Genomic DNA, 16,813 nt, shown 5'->3' on the forward strand with positions numbered 1-16,813 from the left:
CTTAGGAGACGACAAAGGAATGAAATAAATATTTAGCTTTAGGTTCAAAAGATATTGTGAACATTACTTTCCACAGAATATGGAATTGAGGCTTATACTTTATTTGACTGTAATAACTTCATTTTTTTATTTTATTCTTTTTGAGGCTTATACTTTTTAAAGACGCATTTCAGGTAAATGTACTAAAGGCAAAAAAATTACAGTATACAGCTTTCCCAATACAGAATGACAAATAAAAAGGAAAAAACACAAATCAAACAGAACCTCACACACGAGACTAGAGAATTCTCTAAGCATTATTAAGATAAACAAATTAATTTTGCCTTTTGGGGTCTTAGATATATTTAGTAATCAGTTTGAATACTGAAAAATGTCCTGAAGTTATATACAGTAGTTCCTCTCTATATCACGGTTCACTTATCGTGGCCTCACTGTATTGCAGGATTTTTAAAAATATTATATTTAATTATTTATCGCAGATTTTTCGCTATATCGTGGGATTTTGCGGTACTGTATATATATGTTGTTAAAGTTACATAGGTTTAAGAGTGTAGGATATGTTTAAGAACATCAGTAGTGTTTTAAAAAGGGTGGAAAAGGTTAAAAGGGAGTGGGAAAGGTTTATAAGTGTGTGGGAAGGGTTTATAAAGCCTTAAAATATATGTAAATACTAAAATAAGTGTAAGGTTCCTACTTCGCAGATTTTCACCTATCACAGGGGGGTCTAGAACGTAATACCAGCGATAAGTGAGGGAATACTGTAACCACGGTTTACATAAATGCTATTTAATTTTTATTATAATATATAGTTAACTTACATGTGTCAAATGGGTCACTGTAATGTTGTTTCTCACAGTTACCTTCCCATCTGCCAACTGAAATATAAAGAGCTTTTTGACTCCTGAAAGTAGCCTGAAAAGAAATAGGAAATATCTGTGTACTTTCAGTATAGAAAAATATTCACTACAGCAGTGATTAAGAATTGTAATAAAAGACTCAGAATTGGGGGGAAGCAAAGAGGGCTGTAATTAGAAAACAGAAAACATTAATCTTTTAATCTGATTACCTAACACTTAATATATTTCAATATCCTTAGAGAGTTCAAGAGTGCTGTCAAAGCATCTCCTCACATAGGGGACATTCCACACAGACCCTCCTGGTTTATTTTTGTTTTGTTTTTAAACATTTTATGTATTTATTTTTAGAGAGAGGGGAAGGGAATGAGAAAGGGAAGGAAACATCAATGTGTGGTTGCACCCAGTCATGTATCCCGACTGGGAATCGAACCAGCAACCACTGGTTCACAGGCCAGTGATCAATCCACTGAGCCACAACAGCCAGGGTAGATGCTCCTGTTTTTAAGAATGTCAATATCAAGCCTTCTGGCAAAGGACTAGAACCTGGAGATCTCAGAATGACGGTTCTACATGTCATGCTTTTCATTTTCCTTTTCGTGGGAACACAATCTTATTTCTTACCTCCTGGTCTCCAGGTGTGGGGCACAGGCTACTTTCATGATACGTTCTGCCTATTACAAGCAGTAAGTAGCAAAGTAGAAACCTTGCTTTGAACTCACATATTAGAAAAGTGATGACTTAGTCTAGTTAAATGATGTATTTATTAAGCTATTCAAAATGAAAGAAAAAAAAAAGCAAACACATCAAAATCTCAATCTCCATGGCTGAAAATAAAGTTTGGGCTTCTCAGGTCCCCCAGTGCAAGTCAGGTGCCTCCTGGGAACTTTTTAGGGTTCATACCTAAAGGCCTGTTTCTGGTTTGCATGTGAAAACCCCCTGAACACTTTTCTTTTTTTAAAGATTTTATTTATTTATTTTTAGAGGGGGGAAGGGAGGGAGAAGGGGAGGGAGAGAAACATCCATGTGCAAGAGATACATTGATCAGTTGCCTCTCACACACCCCAAACCGGGGAACTGCCCGCAACGCACGTACATGCCCTGACTAGGAATCGAACCAGTGACCTTTCAGTTCACAGGCCATCACTTAATACACTGAGCCACACCAGCCGGGGCCTGAACGCTTCACTTTAAACCACTAATAAGTCTTCTAGGCTATTAATTAGGTCAACAGGACTTACCACAGGGTTTCCCGAATAACCTGCGTCTCAGTGACAAACACTCTGTCGTCCGGGACGTATAGCGGGTCACTGCTGTACAAGTGTTGGTCCCTATTACAAAGAGAATAGCAAACGTCAATGCAAAGGTTTCTCATTTGGTAAAATTACTTCTCAAAGAATTTATACAATTTAATGGTGATTTAACCAGCACTCAAAAAGCAAGTAAACATAACACAGGCTCTAAAGGCCCTGCCATATCCATTTTCGCAAGTCACCTATAATACTCCCAGGAGGCACTTTCAGAGTGATGCCAACTGTTACGTTTATTGCTAAGTGATGCAACTACTTAAACTATGTATCTTTTTTTTTTTTTTTGGTCAAAATAGTAATGGTGTTTCTGCAGTAAGTGCACTGAAGTGGAAATCAAATAAATGGCCTTACAGCAATCCATTTACGTTGAAAATCAAAAGACAAATTAAAATTAAAACAGTATGTTCATTTAAAACAAAAAACATAATTGAAAACTGTTCAACTAACATTGTTAAAAACACGGCCAGTTTAAATTTCAGGGATGTACTTGATCTAAATCATACATCAAACCAAAATTAACATCAAAGATTTTTTTTCCCCCAAAGGACACACAAAGCATAAACTTTTTACTTCCCCAGCCAGTCGATGCTGCAGTTTAAAGGCTTCAAGGTGCACAAGCCGGTGCCTGGGCTTCCCAGGGACAGGGCGGGGACAGGGGCAGGAGGGGCAGCGCAGGAGGACAGCTGTAGGACAAATGGAAGGCATTTCTCTGAATCTGTGGCACAGGCACCAGCCCAATTTCCTCTTCAGCCCAAGGATGGGTTTCTGTCTCAGTTTAATGGCAAGAAGGTGCGCAAACCGGAGGTGGCCTGGGTCTCCCTCCAGGTGAGCTGGGCTGGGTGCGTGTGAAGGGAGGCAGTGCCCACGATCACGGAGGACTCAGCTCTGGAAAAAACGCTGCGCTCCTGCATCCGTGAGGGGCACGTGAGCTGCCTACTAGCCCCCAGGGGTGCCCATACCCCATACCTCGGCCCGACACTGCCAGTTCCTCATGCACAGCTACATGGGAAGCATAAAAGCCTCTGTGAACGCCTTTTATTTTTTATTTTTTTATTTTTTTGCGGGGGCATCTTAGGGAAAATGTGTGATGGGTTTTTTATTCCCCCACTAGCAAAAACTATGTATCCACAGCCCTGGCCGCATCCTGATATGCCAAGGTTGCGGGTTCAATCCCTGGTCTGGGCACATAAGGAAGCAACCAGTGAATGCATCAATAAGTGGAACAACACATCAGTGTTTCTTTCCCTCTCCCCCTTCCTCTGTCTAAAATCAATCAATAAAAATAAATTACATATCTATATCTACACACACACTTAAGACACACACACATGTCCATTTCCAAGAAAACATTCTTGCCTATGACCACAGAATCCCAGCATCCAGCCATCCCCAGGCTGAGACGGTCTAATAAGTGCACAGATGGGGTGCAGCGACACGTGCGAGGCTCTGTGTTGTCACACAGTGAGAGGGCAGAGAAACCGAGGGGCTACTCATGCGGAATCTGCTTTCTGTCCAATCTCAGGTCCAGACTGTGGGCCTCATGCCGTCAACCTAAGAAACATCCAAACCTGAAACTGATGACAGCTGCCGGGAAGCAAAACCTCAACAGACTGAGAAAATTCTCAGTATATAATGTAATCAAAAGAGAAGACGTCAGCAGGGCGCATGAAATCCACGGGTGATAGATTAGGGAGGCGGAGAAAGCAAAGCTGGCGGGGTGGGGAGGAGAGGGGAATCTCTGCAAGCCGATAAAAAGTAAAATGACAGACACGTACTTCTTTCACACAGGTGGGTACGGGAGAGTAAACAATCAACAGTTAACACGATGGTAACAGGGAGGGGGTTTGTGGTCTCCCTCTGGTGCGGTGCCTGTGCTTTGAGGGGTCTGGAAAAAGGAAGTCACTTGGACCTTCCAAAGGCAGCTTATCTTAGATGCAAAAAGACAGCAGACAGGCTTAATTAGGCACAGATGACCTTTGCCAGGGAAGAGTCCAGCCTCGGACATGACTGCCCGCCATGACCTGCTTTTAGTAAGTTTTCATTTCAGACCATCCTGTGTGGTTCCTTTCGGTGTCCAAGTTTGCAAGGCCGCCATTCAGGCCCCCCGAGCTTGTCAGGAGTGTGGCCCCTTTCTGTACACAATGCGGTGGGTGACTGGATGGCCCCCGGTCACTGGGCTGAGGGGGAGTGACTGGGCAGAGACCAAGCAGGACAGGCCTGGTGCAGCACAGCAAGGGGGCCGAGCTCAGCGACGGGGGCCAGGAAAGGAGCACTGTCAGCAGAGCGAGGCCCCATGCGCGGGGGGCACGACTTGTGCCCGTGGTGCCCGCAGGGGCCGGCCCCATTCTCATCACCAAGGACTCTACCCTGCTAAGGGCGCCAAGCCTGTGATGGAGGAAGGCAGCCAGAGGCAGCGCAGCCGCCCTGTGCTGCTGGCCTGGGACACAGGCATCCCAGAGTAAAATTATCCCATCCTTGCTGCATTGCCTCAGGACGGTGACCACAGGCACTGTGTCACTGTGCCCATACTGGCAGGACCCGCTGACAATGACATCTCTTTCTCATCAGCTCTCACAATGCCACAGCGCCTGACTGGCAGCCACTACAACATCTCTGCCCCCACCCAACAGAGGTCACTCACTCAGGCCTCTATCTGGATGCCAGCGGAGCAGGGGCCTTGTTTGGGGACAGCACCGGGCCCTTGAAAAGCCAACCCAGCAGCAGGCGCTCAGGCCAGAGGCCCCGGGCAGCAGTGCGCATCCGACCGGCACTACGCGGCCCCCCACTGCCGCTCTGTACAGGTGGCCGCTTTAGTGGGAAGGCCTCACTCACCGGCTGCTGGGGACAGGAGGGGAGGCAGGGGTCCAATGCCAACCTAAACCCGAAGTGGACGCCTGCCAGAGATTCAGCTCCGGCAGGGCCCCAGCCGGAGTTCCTTCTGTTAACACATGAAATGAAGAAACCAGGCTCTTACCAGACAGCAGCTAGATTGGAGTGCAAGTGCGAGCTGTGGGGGAGCCGCGGGGAGCGCGCCGTCCAGTACTGGCGGACCACGTGCTGCTCCAGCCAGCTGCGGGCGTCCGGCTCGTCCGCTGCAGGGAAGTTAAGGCTTCGGTTAGGCGTTAATGAAAAAACACAAGCGATTTGGCAACAATACCTGAACTCATGACTCCATTCAAATATTCAACAGAAAAAGGCTCTCTTAAAATAACAGTTAGGCTCCATTTTCTTCCTTTTCTTCAAGTCTCTTAATATCCTTACCTATCTTCATATAAACGGTTTTAAAAGTTATTGTAGGGGACTAGTACTGCTGGTGGGTCAGGGTTCGGAAAACAAGAAGAGTTATCATAGCCCTGGCTGGTGCAGTTCAGTGGGTTGAGCGCCGGCCTGTAAACCAAAGGGTCACCGGTTCGATTCCCTGTCAGGGCACATGCCTGGGTTTTGGGCCAGGTCCCCAGTTGGGGCATGTGAGAGGCAACGGATTGATGTTTCCCACATCAATGTTTCCTTTCCTCTCTTTATCCCTCCCTTCTCCCCTCTCTGAAAATAAATGAAATCTTAAAAAATAAATAAATAAATAAGCTAATCCGAGCTTGGGTCAAGATGACAGAGTAGGTAAGCACTGTGCTCACCTCCTCCCACAACCACACCAAAATTACAACTACACTACAGAACAACCATCATTGAGAACAGCCTGAAGTCTAGCTGCACACAAGTCATCCAGAAAGAAGTCACGCTAAGACGGGTCCCACACCCATATGTGGTAGCTGAGAATCAGGAGGGATGTCCTTGGCTGCTAAGGTTCCCCCTAAGGGGCCAGAACTCCCAGCCCCACACCAAGCTCCTCTGCCTGGGGTTCTAGTGCTGGTAGGAGGAGACCCCACAATATCTGGCTGTGAAAACAAGCAGAGACCCTGTCCATCCAGGGGAGATGGTGTAACAGAACCCCTGGGCTGCTCCGATGGAAACAGAACCCACAGGCTGTTTAGTTAGGGGCTCGATTGCCTGCTGCCAGAATTATAACTCTGAATACCAGAGTTTGGTGAAAAGAAAAAGAATTGTTTATTTGCACATAGTTCTGCCGCCCCCTCCCAGACCTGGCCAGTCTTAGGACTAAGTCAGAAACACCGTTTCTCTACTTCCTAGGCACAGTTCAGCTTTACCAGAAGCTGCCAATCACTCAGTTCTGATTGGGGAGGTCCTTTCTGTGCTGTGGTGCCCTCCAGCTCTCAAAGCAGGACCGCCTGGATTCTCAGCCTCCTTGCAAACTGCCTTCTTCCTGCAAAGTGCATGGATCTCCTCTCCTCAAAACCGCGTGGCGAGAGCTTCTTCTTTAGGCAGCCTGGAGGCCCCCTCCTCCAAGCCACATGGAGGGAGTCCACGAGAGCCAGAGCCAGCCTCTTAAAGCAGCCTGGAGACCCCCAGAGAGCCGGAGCCAGCTTCAGAGCCCCGCTAACATGTCTGCAGCTGCTTCTCTCTCCCTCACTTCGTCCCCTGAGGCAGTGGGTGTTGCAAACAGTTCTGACCATTCACAGAACCCTACGCAGGCTCTGTAGGCTCCTTCCGTACCATCCCACAGTCCAAGACCCCTCCCATCTTCCTGAGTCTTGGAAGTAAAGCGGATCTTTGCAACACTGTTTCCAGCCAGTAGCTCCAGGCATGCAAGGGCATCCTGAAAGCTGCTTCCTTTTCCCCATCCCCCAGCCGCAAACTCTGGGGTTTGTTTTTGGAGTCCCCTGTTTCTGTAACAATGGGAGTCTAATAGAAACCAAGGAGCCCACTTAAAGGGCGTGCAGACTTGCCAAGATGTGGAAGCAACCGAAGTGTCCCCTGATAGATGTGACAAACGCTCACAATAAAAATACTGGGAAACAGGACTTGAGCAGCAAAGCGAGGCCTTCACTTACGAGTCTGCAGAGCCGGGCGCACCCTCACAGCCAGGAGAATGTGCGCAAAGATGGCTGGTTTTATAGTCTTAGCGTCCCCACCCTGAAATTGCCAGGGTAAAGTGAAATTGATTAGCTTCCTCGCCCTAAAGTGAGAGGATCAGCTCCCCCTCCCCTCTCCTCCTTGCCCGTTTCTTCATTACTGGTTACTCGGAGTTACAATCTAACACGTTCATCTAAATGCCCCTATTGTGATTTGCAGATATGCCCGTGCTGTCAACTCCCCTCTCAGAGATCCTTTAATTACATTTGCACTTCGTTATTGCTGATTTTGTACTGGTCTGGGAGTCACTATGTCCTTGTTTCCTACATAGACAACTGGATAAAGAAATGATGCATATATAATGGAATATTACTAGACCACAAAAAAGAATGAAATCTTACCGTTATTGACAAAACTGATGGGGCTTAAAGGCATCATGCTAAATGAAATGAGTGATACAAATACCATATGATTTCACTTATATGTGGAATCAAGAAATCAAAATAAATGAACAGTATGGAAGCAGACTCATAAGATGCAGAGAACAGACTGATGGTCACCAGATGGGAAGGAGGTTGGGGAGCTGGGTGAAAAGGTGAAGGGATTGAGAAGTAGAAGTTGGAGGAGCCAGTCAAGATGGTGGCAGAGGCAGATGTGACTCACCTCTTCACACAACCACATCAAAATTACAACTAAAATAGTGTGGGGTTGAGAGGTGGGGAAAATAGACCTCAAAAAGAAAAAAAAAAAAAAAAAAATTACAACTAAAATATAGAATAACCATCAGTCAGAACTGTCAGAAATCGAGTTGGATGGAAGTCTAACAACTATAGAATTAAAGAAACCACATCCATCGAGAAAAGTAGGAGGGGCACAGACATGGAATGGGCTGGTCCCTCACCCATGTGTGGTGGATAAAGATTTGGAAGGGACATCTCAGGAGCGAGGGGACCCAGCCCCACACCAGGCCCCCAGCCCAGGGTTCCAGTGCCAGGAAGATAAGTCCCCACAGCTTCTGGCTGCAAAAACGAGCGGGGATTGAGTCAGTGGAAGCAACTGCTGGAGCCCAAAGCAGTTCCTCTTAAAGAACCCCCACACAGACTCACGTGCTCAGACTCACTCCCTCTGAGCTCCAGCACCGGGGTAGAAGCTTGAAAGGTACCAGTGGCACACAGGGAGGAACTGAAGTGTCTGGCATCAAGGCCAGCAGAGGCCATTGTGTCTCTTCTAAAGCCTCCCATAACAGAGCTGTCAGGCTGTTGCCATATCTGAGACTCCATCAACCTGGCGAACATGAGGCCCAGAGACTCCTTCCTCCCCACTGAACTTACCGGCCCACCCAAGCTCCGTCTCCATATGAATGGCTGGTGTTGGCTCCTGCTTCACCACTTCCTAAATCCTCTCAAGCAACAGCCGGCCTCAGTGAGCCTCCAGCATAGCACTAGCAGCAACCAGCCTAGATTCACACCTTGGCTTCCCCTGGGAATCTCCAAGCCCAGCACAAGTAGCAGCCATCTCAGATTGCTTTATAGCTCAGCCAGGGCGCCCGGGGCAGAAAACAGGTGGGGGCTGACCTTGGCCTGTACCACCCGGGAAAACCCCAGGGCCAATGCACCCAGTGGACAGCTACAGACAACGTCAGAGAGCCACCACGCTGACCCTGCACAGCTGATCCTCCACGGAGGGTGGAGGATGGTGGTCAGTGGTCACAGGCAATCCTTGCAGCTGACTGGCCCGGTTCAGTCCCTCCCACTGACCTGCTGTGGGCAACCACTCCTCGTGGTTTAAGGAACTAGCCCCGGCCTGAGCGTGACGAGCCGCCAGCTTTCTGGCCGTACTCGTCTCTAAGTCTCAACATAGGCTGTGTGTGGAGCATGACTGACAACCACGCAGAGGGTTGCCATGGGAATTGGATCCAAGGATGCTTGTTATGCTCATTATGCTTTAGAACTTGCTCTACTTTCCTTATCAGTAAGGTAACATAAACAACCTCTAGCAAAGAGTATATGAGACCTTGGATCTGGTCAAAATGTTTTATGGACCCTGACACAGGCTGGTCACTGTGGCCCCTACACTGGTATGTGTTATCTGTTACTGTCAAATGCCTAATGGCTATTGACGATTTATGAATTTTAGCCTTGTATCTCTCATATGTATCCTCCTCAATAAAAGGCTTAAGGGATGAAGGTTTGGTCTCCACTAGAGAGGCAGTCACCTTCCTTCCCCCAGACATAATAAAGTGTCCTGGGTAAAAGTTTGTTCTGCTGTGGTCACGAAGCCTCTGCTGGACAGAGCAACTTCCAACCGAGCCTAGGGGGTGTGTGGCACCTCCGCCATAGACTATCAGTTGATTTCTCAAAAGAAACTTTGTAGGCTAGAAGAAGCTAGCAAGAAGTATTCAAAGTGATGAAAAGCAAGGACCTACAACCAAGACTACTCTACCTACCAAAGCTATCCTTTAGAATGGAAGGGCAGATAAAGTGCTTCCCAGACAGGTAAAGCTAAAAGAGTTTATCATCATCAAGCCCTTATTATATGAAATGTTAAAGGGACTTATTTAAGAAAAAGATCAAAACTATAAACATTAAAATGACAACAAACTTACAACCATCAACAACTGAATCTAAAGAATAAAAATAAAAATAAATTAAGCAAACAACCAGAACAGGAATAGAATCATAGGTGTGGGATCATTTGGAGAGTGATCAGCTGGGAGGGAAAGGGGAGAAATGGGGAAATGGTGCAGGGACTAAGAAGCAAAATTGGTGGGAACAAAATAGACAGGGGGAAGTTAAGAATAATACAGGAAAGGGTGAAGCCAAAGAACTTACATGCATGATCCAAGGACATGAACTAATAGGGGTGAGGTGGGGATTGCTGGAGGGAAGGTGGTATCAGGCGGGGGGCGGGAGGGTCAAAGGGAAAAAAATCAGGACAACTTAACAGCATAATCAATAAAATATACTTAAAAAAACAAAAAAAAGTAGAAATCGGTAATTACAAAATAGTCATGGGGATGTAAAGTACAGCACAAGGAATATAACCAATAATATTGTAATAACCGTATATGGTTTCAGATGCATTCAAGGCTTACAGGGGTGGGGGGGTCACTTTCTAAGTTATATATATGTCTAACCACTATCCTACAAACCTGAAGATAATATAATATTGAATGTCAACTGTAATTGAAAAATTGAGAAAAAAATTTTAAAATAGTTCACCCAATCCAATAATGCAGTAAAAAAATAAAAATAACAGAATGATCAAGGAATTGTAGCTCAGGAATTCGGGGATGATTTACTATCAGAAAATCTATCAATGTAATAACAGAGTAAAATAAAAATATTATAGGATTATCTTCCAAATAAAGAATAGAATTTTATAAATTCAATATTCATTCCTGATTAAAGAGTCCTAGAAAAACAGAAATAGAATGAAATTGTCTCAATTTTATAAAGGCCACATACCCAGAACCTACATGCGAGCCCTTCACATTTCAAAGGGGAATTTCAGGTGCAATCCTCTTAGGATGAAACCAACCCACTTCCTGTGGCCCTGCTTCCTCTGTAGACTAGGGGGCTGGCTAGAAAACAGACACTGTTAATACGCCTTGAAGAAGACATAACATATAAGAACCAGTAGAGGGAGAAGAAACTGTCAATATATGCAGAAGATGCTGATCCATACAAAAACCCTAACGAATAAACTGTTATAATGAAAATGAAAGTTCAGCAAGAAAGTTAGATATAAGAACAATTTACAAAAGTCAATAGTGTTCTACACAAGCAATAAATAGCCACTCACAACAAAAACCGTTAACACTGTAGAAATTAACAAATAGATACTTAAGCTCTTTATAAAGAAAATTTCCAAACTCCAGTTAAAACAAAGAATTAGAAGAAATGCAGATATTTTCATAGGACGGATGTCAAATCTTCCCTAAGCTAAACCTGTAACTTCAATACAATCCCAATAGAAATCCCAGCTGGATTTTAAAAATGTAACTTATCATACTGCTTCTGAAATGTCTATGGAAGAATGAAAGTCCACAGAAAGCTAATCCAGTTCTGGAAAAGAGTAAAGGAGGTGAGGGGGAACTTGCCTTCTATGTGTTGAGACATATTACCAAGCCATATAAATAGAAACATTCGCTCCTCGGCAGCTCACTTTAAGGCAAGAGAATGGAATGTTCAGAAATAAATACATGTCTTGATATAGGATAACGGTGGAACCACAGAGCAACATGGGAAGAAAGCACTATTGACTAGATGCTGCTGGGAAAACTGGCTCAGGGCACGGAGAAAAAAATAAGCTGGATTCTTTAACCTCACTTTAGACGTAATGGTGGGCCTGGTGGTCACTAGAGACTAACCCCAAGCTGTAAAAAAAGCAAACGGAAAAAAGAAGGGCATGCTTTTGTAGAAAAAGTATCAAGCCACAAATACTAATCACACCATGGAAAAGTCACACGTTTGAAATTGTCCAAGATGACTTTGGAGGATACCTTGCAAAATGTCCACAGTTAGGTGACTAACTACAAAAGGATCTTTGCAATTTCTAAAACCCAGGAATTAGTATCTAGTCATCCAAAGAAGTCTGAAGGGCGAAGCTGGGCAGAAAGAACATGGAACCCAAAAGAAAAACAAGCAAAGGGGTCAATCATGTTGTGACAGTCCGCAGGGGTCCACAAACAAAAACGTCTGGTTGCAAAGGGCGGAGTCCTCCACAGCAGGCTGGAGAAACAGAAGAAATGTTTGCAGAGCGGTATGGGCAGATTTCACCCAGATTTCAACACAAAGAGGAACAGGTCCAAGTTTACACACAGCGACACACCCGCATGTGATTTAAAGTCAGGACCCACCAACCAACACCTGTGAGAACACAGACATCCTCTCCATCGGAACAGGCGGCCATCACTGGGGACACAGTTGAGCATGAAATACCAACGGCAAGGAAATAAACGCAAGGCCTTGGACAAGCCAGTGACAACAGCAGGCTCTGCACCGATTAATCCACACTCTACCCTAAGGGTCCAAATCAAGAATGAAAGGAAAGAGCCCTGGTTGGTGTGGCTCAGTGGATTGAGCACCAACCTGTGAACCAAGGGGTCACTGGTTCGATTCCCAGTCAGGGCACAGGCCTGGGTTGTGGGTCAGGTTCCCCGTTGGGGGAGTGTGAGAGGCAGCCACACTATTGATATTTCTCTCCCTCTCTTTCTCCCTCCATTCCCCTCTCTCTAAAAGTAAATAAACAAAATCTTTTAAAAAAAATAAAGAAAAGAAAACCAGAAAATCATCAGGATGCTAAAATCAGCTTTAACAACTTTGTGTCTTTGGGATAGGAAGATTAGCTGATCTAATATATAAGGTTGCTTCAAGCTCTTTCTAGATTCTACAAGTTCATAGTTCTTCACTAAAACGAAAAAAGCAGACATCCAAATTGAAAATTAAATGGCATAGATCTTTTCCTTTCTTTTACCAACCTGAGCAAAGGCCATCCTCCAATAAAAAATAAACTAAAACATTTAAGACTAACAAAGTTCTCAGAACTATAAGAAAAGAACAAAATTGCAGTCTAAATCTCGTTTCAACATTAATTCTATAGCACTACCTCTTAGGCAACTATAGAAGAAAGACCTAATGATTTAAAAAGATCCGTTTTAGCCCTGGCCGGGTGCTTCAGTTGGCTGGAACATCGTCCCATACACCAAGGTGGCAGTTTGATCCCTGATCAGGGCACATGCAAGAATCAACTGATGAATGCACAAATAAGTGCAACAACAAATCAGTGTTTCTCTCTTCTCTCAAATCAATGAATAAAAAATTTATTTAATTTAAAAAAATCTGTCTTATAAGGATGGCAGAGCTTACCAATACCTTAGATAATATGGAACTGATTCTCAAAGCTTGCCTTTCCTTCTAGAGACCTTTTCTATTAGAAAGGGATGCCAGCCCTGACTGGTGTGGCTCAGTGGGTTGACTGTCAACCTGCAAACCAAAGGTCACCGGTTCAATTCCCACTCAGGGCACACACCTGAGTTGCGAGCCAGGTCCCTGGTTGGGGGCATGTGAGAGGCACACTATTGTTGTTTCTCTCCCACTTGAGTGTTTCTTTTCCTCCTTCCCCTCTCTCTAAAAATAAATATTTTTTTAAAAAAAGAAAGAAAAGAAAGGATGACAGCAGCCAAGAATACACAGTACCTTTCCAGCTGACACGTGGCCCCGGTTTTCTGTTGTGATCTTGTTCTTCTAACGGCGTCCTATCCACCTGAATCCCAGAGTCCTCTCTGCTCAAGGGCTGTTGATCCTCTTCATCCTCACTTTCTTCAGACCAATTCTGATTAAAATAGGAAGTACACCTTACCCTTAGAAGGCAGAACACCTGAAGCTATTTATATTAAAAGCTTAGGAAAATTTCAGAAGAAAACCAGCAACTACGCCAAATGAAACTTTTTCTAAATGTCTTGAAAGTGACTATTACATCATGGAATTCTTTTTGGTGGCAAAAATCCCGAGTCAGAGCTCCTCAAAGGATAATTTAAGGGTATTCATTCCATTCAACTGCCCAGTGCTAACGATTTGATGCAAAACCTTAGTAAATCTGCCCTGAGAAACTACTCTGTTCACTGAGGACTGTCCCTGTTTCGGCTGAGTTGCTGCAGGACAAGAGGACCCATAAAAATCACCCACGTCACTTGGAATTTTTTTTTTAACAGTAAAGCTACTGCCACTTACCGGTGTATCTATATTCGGACTACGATCAATTTCTTCACCTTCCATCAAGTATTTTCCCCAGTCAAAATCATCTTTCTTTTCTAAAATGTAACAAGATTCTCATCAGCTTTACCAAATACATGTGAAAAAACCCAAAAGGATAAGAAAAGTCTTCCAAAACTCTAAAGTGCACTTGGGAAATGATTCAAATACATTTTAAATTTCCTTATCTTCAAAAGTAACTTTTCTCTGTATATGAGTATAATTGAAAGTGGTTCAAGTTACAAAGTCAGAATACATATTTTATTTATTTTTTCCCCAACATTTTTTTTAATGTTTTTTATTGATTATATTGTTACAACAGTTCCAATTTTCTCCCCCTTGTTCCCCTCCACCCAGCACCCCCCTCCCCCAGCAATCCCCCCAGAATTCATATTTTAAATGAAAATTTGCAATTGCGATTGTACACAACGTGACACAGAGATTTTAGTTTCATAGGTTTTTACAAAGTTTTGTAAAATCTCAATGTCTAACAATTAAACAGTGAAACAAATTTCTCTTTTATTTTCACACACTGAAGCACTGGATAACATACCCACTTCTTTGTCTCTAGGTGTTTCCACATAACTGCAGTTGGAAGGAGACTCAGACAGACACAGGAGAAGGGACAGGATGGAATAATGCGCATCCGTCTTTAAAACGAAAGGGAAGAAAATGAGCCACTGAGGTTGGTAAGAGCTTTTAAAACTAATTTGAACCCTGGTTGGTGTGGCTCAGTGGACTGAGCACCAGCCTGCAAACCAAAGGGTCACTGGTTCGATTCCCAGTCAGAGCACATGCCTGGGATGTGGGCCAGGTCCCAAGTTGGGGATGTGTGAGAGACCACCACACATTGATGTTTCTCTCTTTCTCCCTTCCTTCCCCTCTCCCTAAAAATAAAATAAAATTTTTTTTAAAAATGACTTTAAAACTAGTTTGCGTAAAGAAAAGACAATCCCATAAGAGTTATGTCCCCAATCATTTTCCTGATTTGAAAACACATGAATTATACCTAAATAAATCCTAATCTCTTAAACTACTCTTTTAAATTTTATTTTTCAATTACAGTTGACAATTCAATAATATTTTGTCTTAGTTTCAGGTATACAGCGTAGTAGACAGTCATATATTTTACCAAGGGTTCCCACAATATTTCAAGTACCCACCTGATATCATGGTTATTACATTATTGACCGTATTTCCTATGCTGTGACCATATATTTATTTTTTTAGAGAGGGGATCAAAGCAGTGACCTTTCGCTTTGAGCGATGATGCCAAACAACCGAGCCACACCGCTCAGAGACCTATGACTGCTTTGTTACTGCCAATTTGTACTTCTCAATCCCTTCAGCTTTTCCACCCCAACCCCTCTCCCCTCTGGCAACCACCGGTCTGTTTTCTGTATCTGCTAGTCTGTCTCTGCTTCATTTGTTTATCTTGTTTTTTACAGTCCACATAGAAGTGAGATCACACGATATTTGTCTTTCTCAGCCTGACTTAGCTCACTTAGCACAACACCCTCTAGATCCTTCCATGCTGTTGCAAATGCTAAGATGTCATTCTTTTTTCTGGCTAAGTAGTATTCACTGTATATATGTACCACTCTAAACTAGTTTTACAGTTCAAATGTGTACACATAAGGAACCTATCAAAAATGCATTACCTAAATCATAATAAGAAATCGTCTGACAAACCTAAACTGAGGGACACGCTACCAAATAATTGGCCTACATAATTCAGAATGTCAAGGTTAAGAAAGACAAAGGCCGAAGAACTATTGCAGATTAGACACCACTTAAAGAATCTGAGGCAAGGGAGCACAGGAGTTCCTTTTACTATGCTTTAACTTTTATGTTTTAAAAAAAAAAAGTAATTATATGTTTTAAATTACGTATAAAAACTTATCCAAAAATAAAAACACCCCACATGTGCTAACAGTCACAAGCTATGCACGCAGGGAAGGTAGGGGAAGCCTCTGACTCCTGCAGACAAGCTCCCTCTCCCTGTTACGTGGTCCAGAGCACCGGTGCATCTCCCAGAGTTAATTATAAACAATATTTGGTGACACCACGTTTCTTTATTCTGTATTCCTGCTACTTAGTATGATGCTAGGAACAGAGCAGACACTTGGTAAGCTTTCCTGGAAACAATAAAGTAGCATATCACTAATATGGGTCCAAGGAGCTACCCTTTTTTGTGTGATTTCTCACCTGCTTAAAAATGCTTGAAATTCCTTCACAAATTTTATATTTTATTTTATTTATTGATTTGAGAGAGAGAGAGGAAGGGGGAGAGAGAGAGAGAAGCGTCAGTTTGTTGCTCCACTTATTCATGCATTCATTGGTTGAGTCTTGCATGCGCTCTGACTAGGGATTGAACCTGCAACCTTGGCATATCAGGACGATGCTCTAACCAACTCAACTACCCAGTCAGGGCCACAAAGAATTTTTATTCTCCAGAGAAGTCATCTAAAATGTAAATTTGACCCACCCTTGAACAACCTGGGGGTTAGGGGTGCTGACCGTACACACAGTGAAAAATCCATACATAACTAAATTTGCATTAACCATCAGCTGACCTGTGAACCATCTGGGCTTGAACTGTGTAACTCAACTGAAGAATGTGGGCCACTGCAAATAACTAGACCCACACATGTCAAACCCACATTGTTCAAAGGTCAACTGTACTTGAAGAAAATAACTCACTACATAAATCTATTACTTAGTAACAACTGCTGTCAGATTGGGTTTTTTTATGGGGGAGGGAGCACTTTGTGCACCTGAAAGAGGTGAAAGTTACCAGGGAAAGAGGAAGGGCAAGAGTAATTCACTTGCAGCAAAATGCAGGACAGTGGTCTTCAAATCTCCACAGAAGTAATTATAGCCCTGGCAGGTGTGGCTCAGTGGATTGAGTGCTGGCCTGCAAATCAAAGGGTCTCAGGTTCGATTCCCAGTCAGGGCACATGCC

At 43.9% G+C, this 16,813-nt stretch overlaps 1 protein-coding gene across 1 annotated transcript in view; it reads right to left on the reverse strand.

The window, feature by feature from the left end:
* Positions 1–16,813, reverse strand: part of LOC149992565 (gamma-tubulin complex component 5) — a 44,298-nt gene that overhangs the window by 23,234 nt on the left and 4,251 nt on the right. The window contains exons 4-9 of the mRNA XM_090263310.1: positions 14,402–14,498; positions 13,828–13,907; positions 13,294–13,429; positions 5,139–5,256; positions 2,096–2,185; positions 819–912 (exon numbers count right to left, since the gene is read on the reverse strand). Coding sequence (XP_090119436.1) covers positions 819–912; positions 2,096–2,185; positions 5,139–5,256; positions 13,294–13,429; positions 13,828–13,907; positions 14,402–14,498 — 615 coding nt within the window. The remainder of the gene's footprint in view (positions 1–818; positions 913–2,095; positions 2,186–5,138; positions 5,257–13,293; positions 13,430–13,827; positions 13,908–14,401; positions 14,499–16,813) is intronic.

The sequence above is a fragment of the Furipterus horrens genome, unplaced genomic scaffold, assembly GCF_987537825.1.
Source record: "Furipterus horrens unplaced genomic scaffold, mFurHor1.1.pri manual_scaffold_15, whole genome shotgun sequence".
Lineage (NCBI taxonomy): Eukaryota > Metazoa > Chordata > Mammalia > Chiroptera > Furipteridae > Furipterus > Furipterus horrens.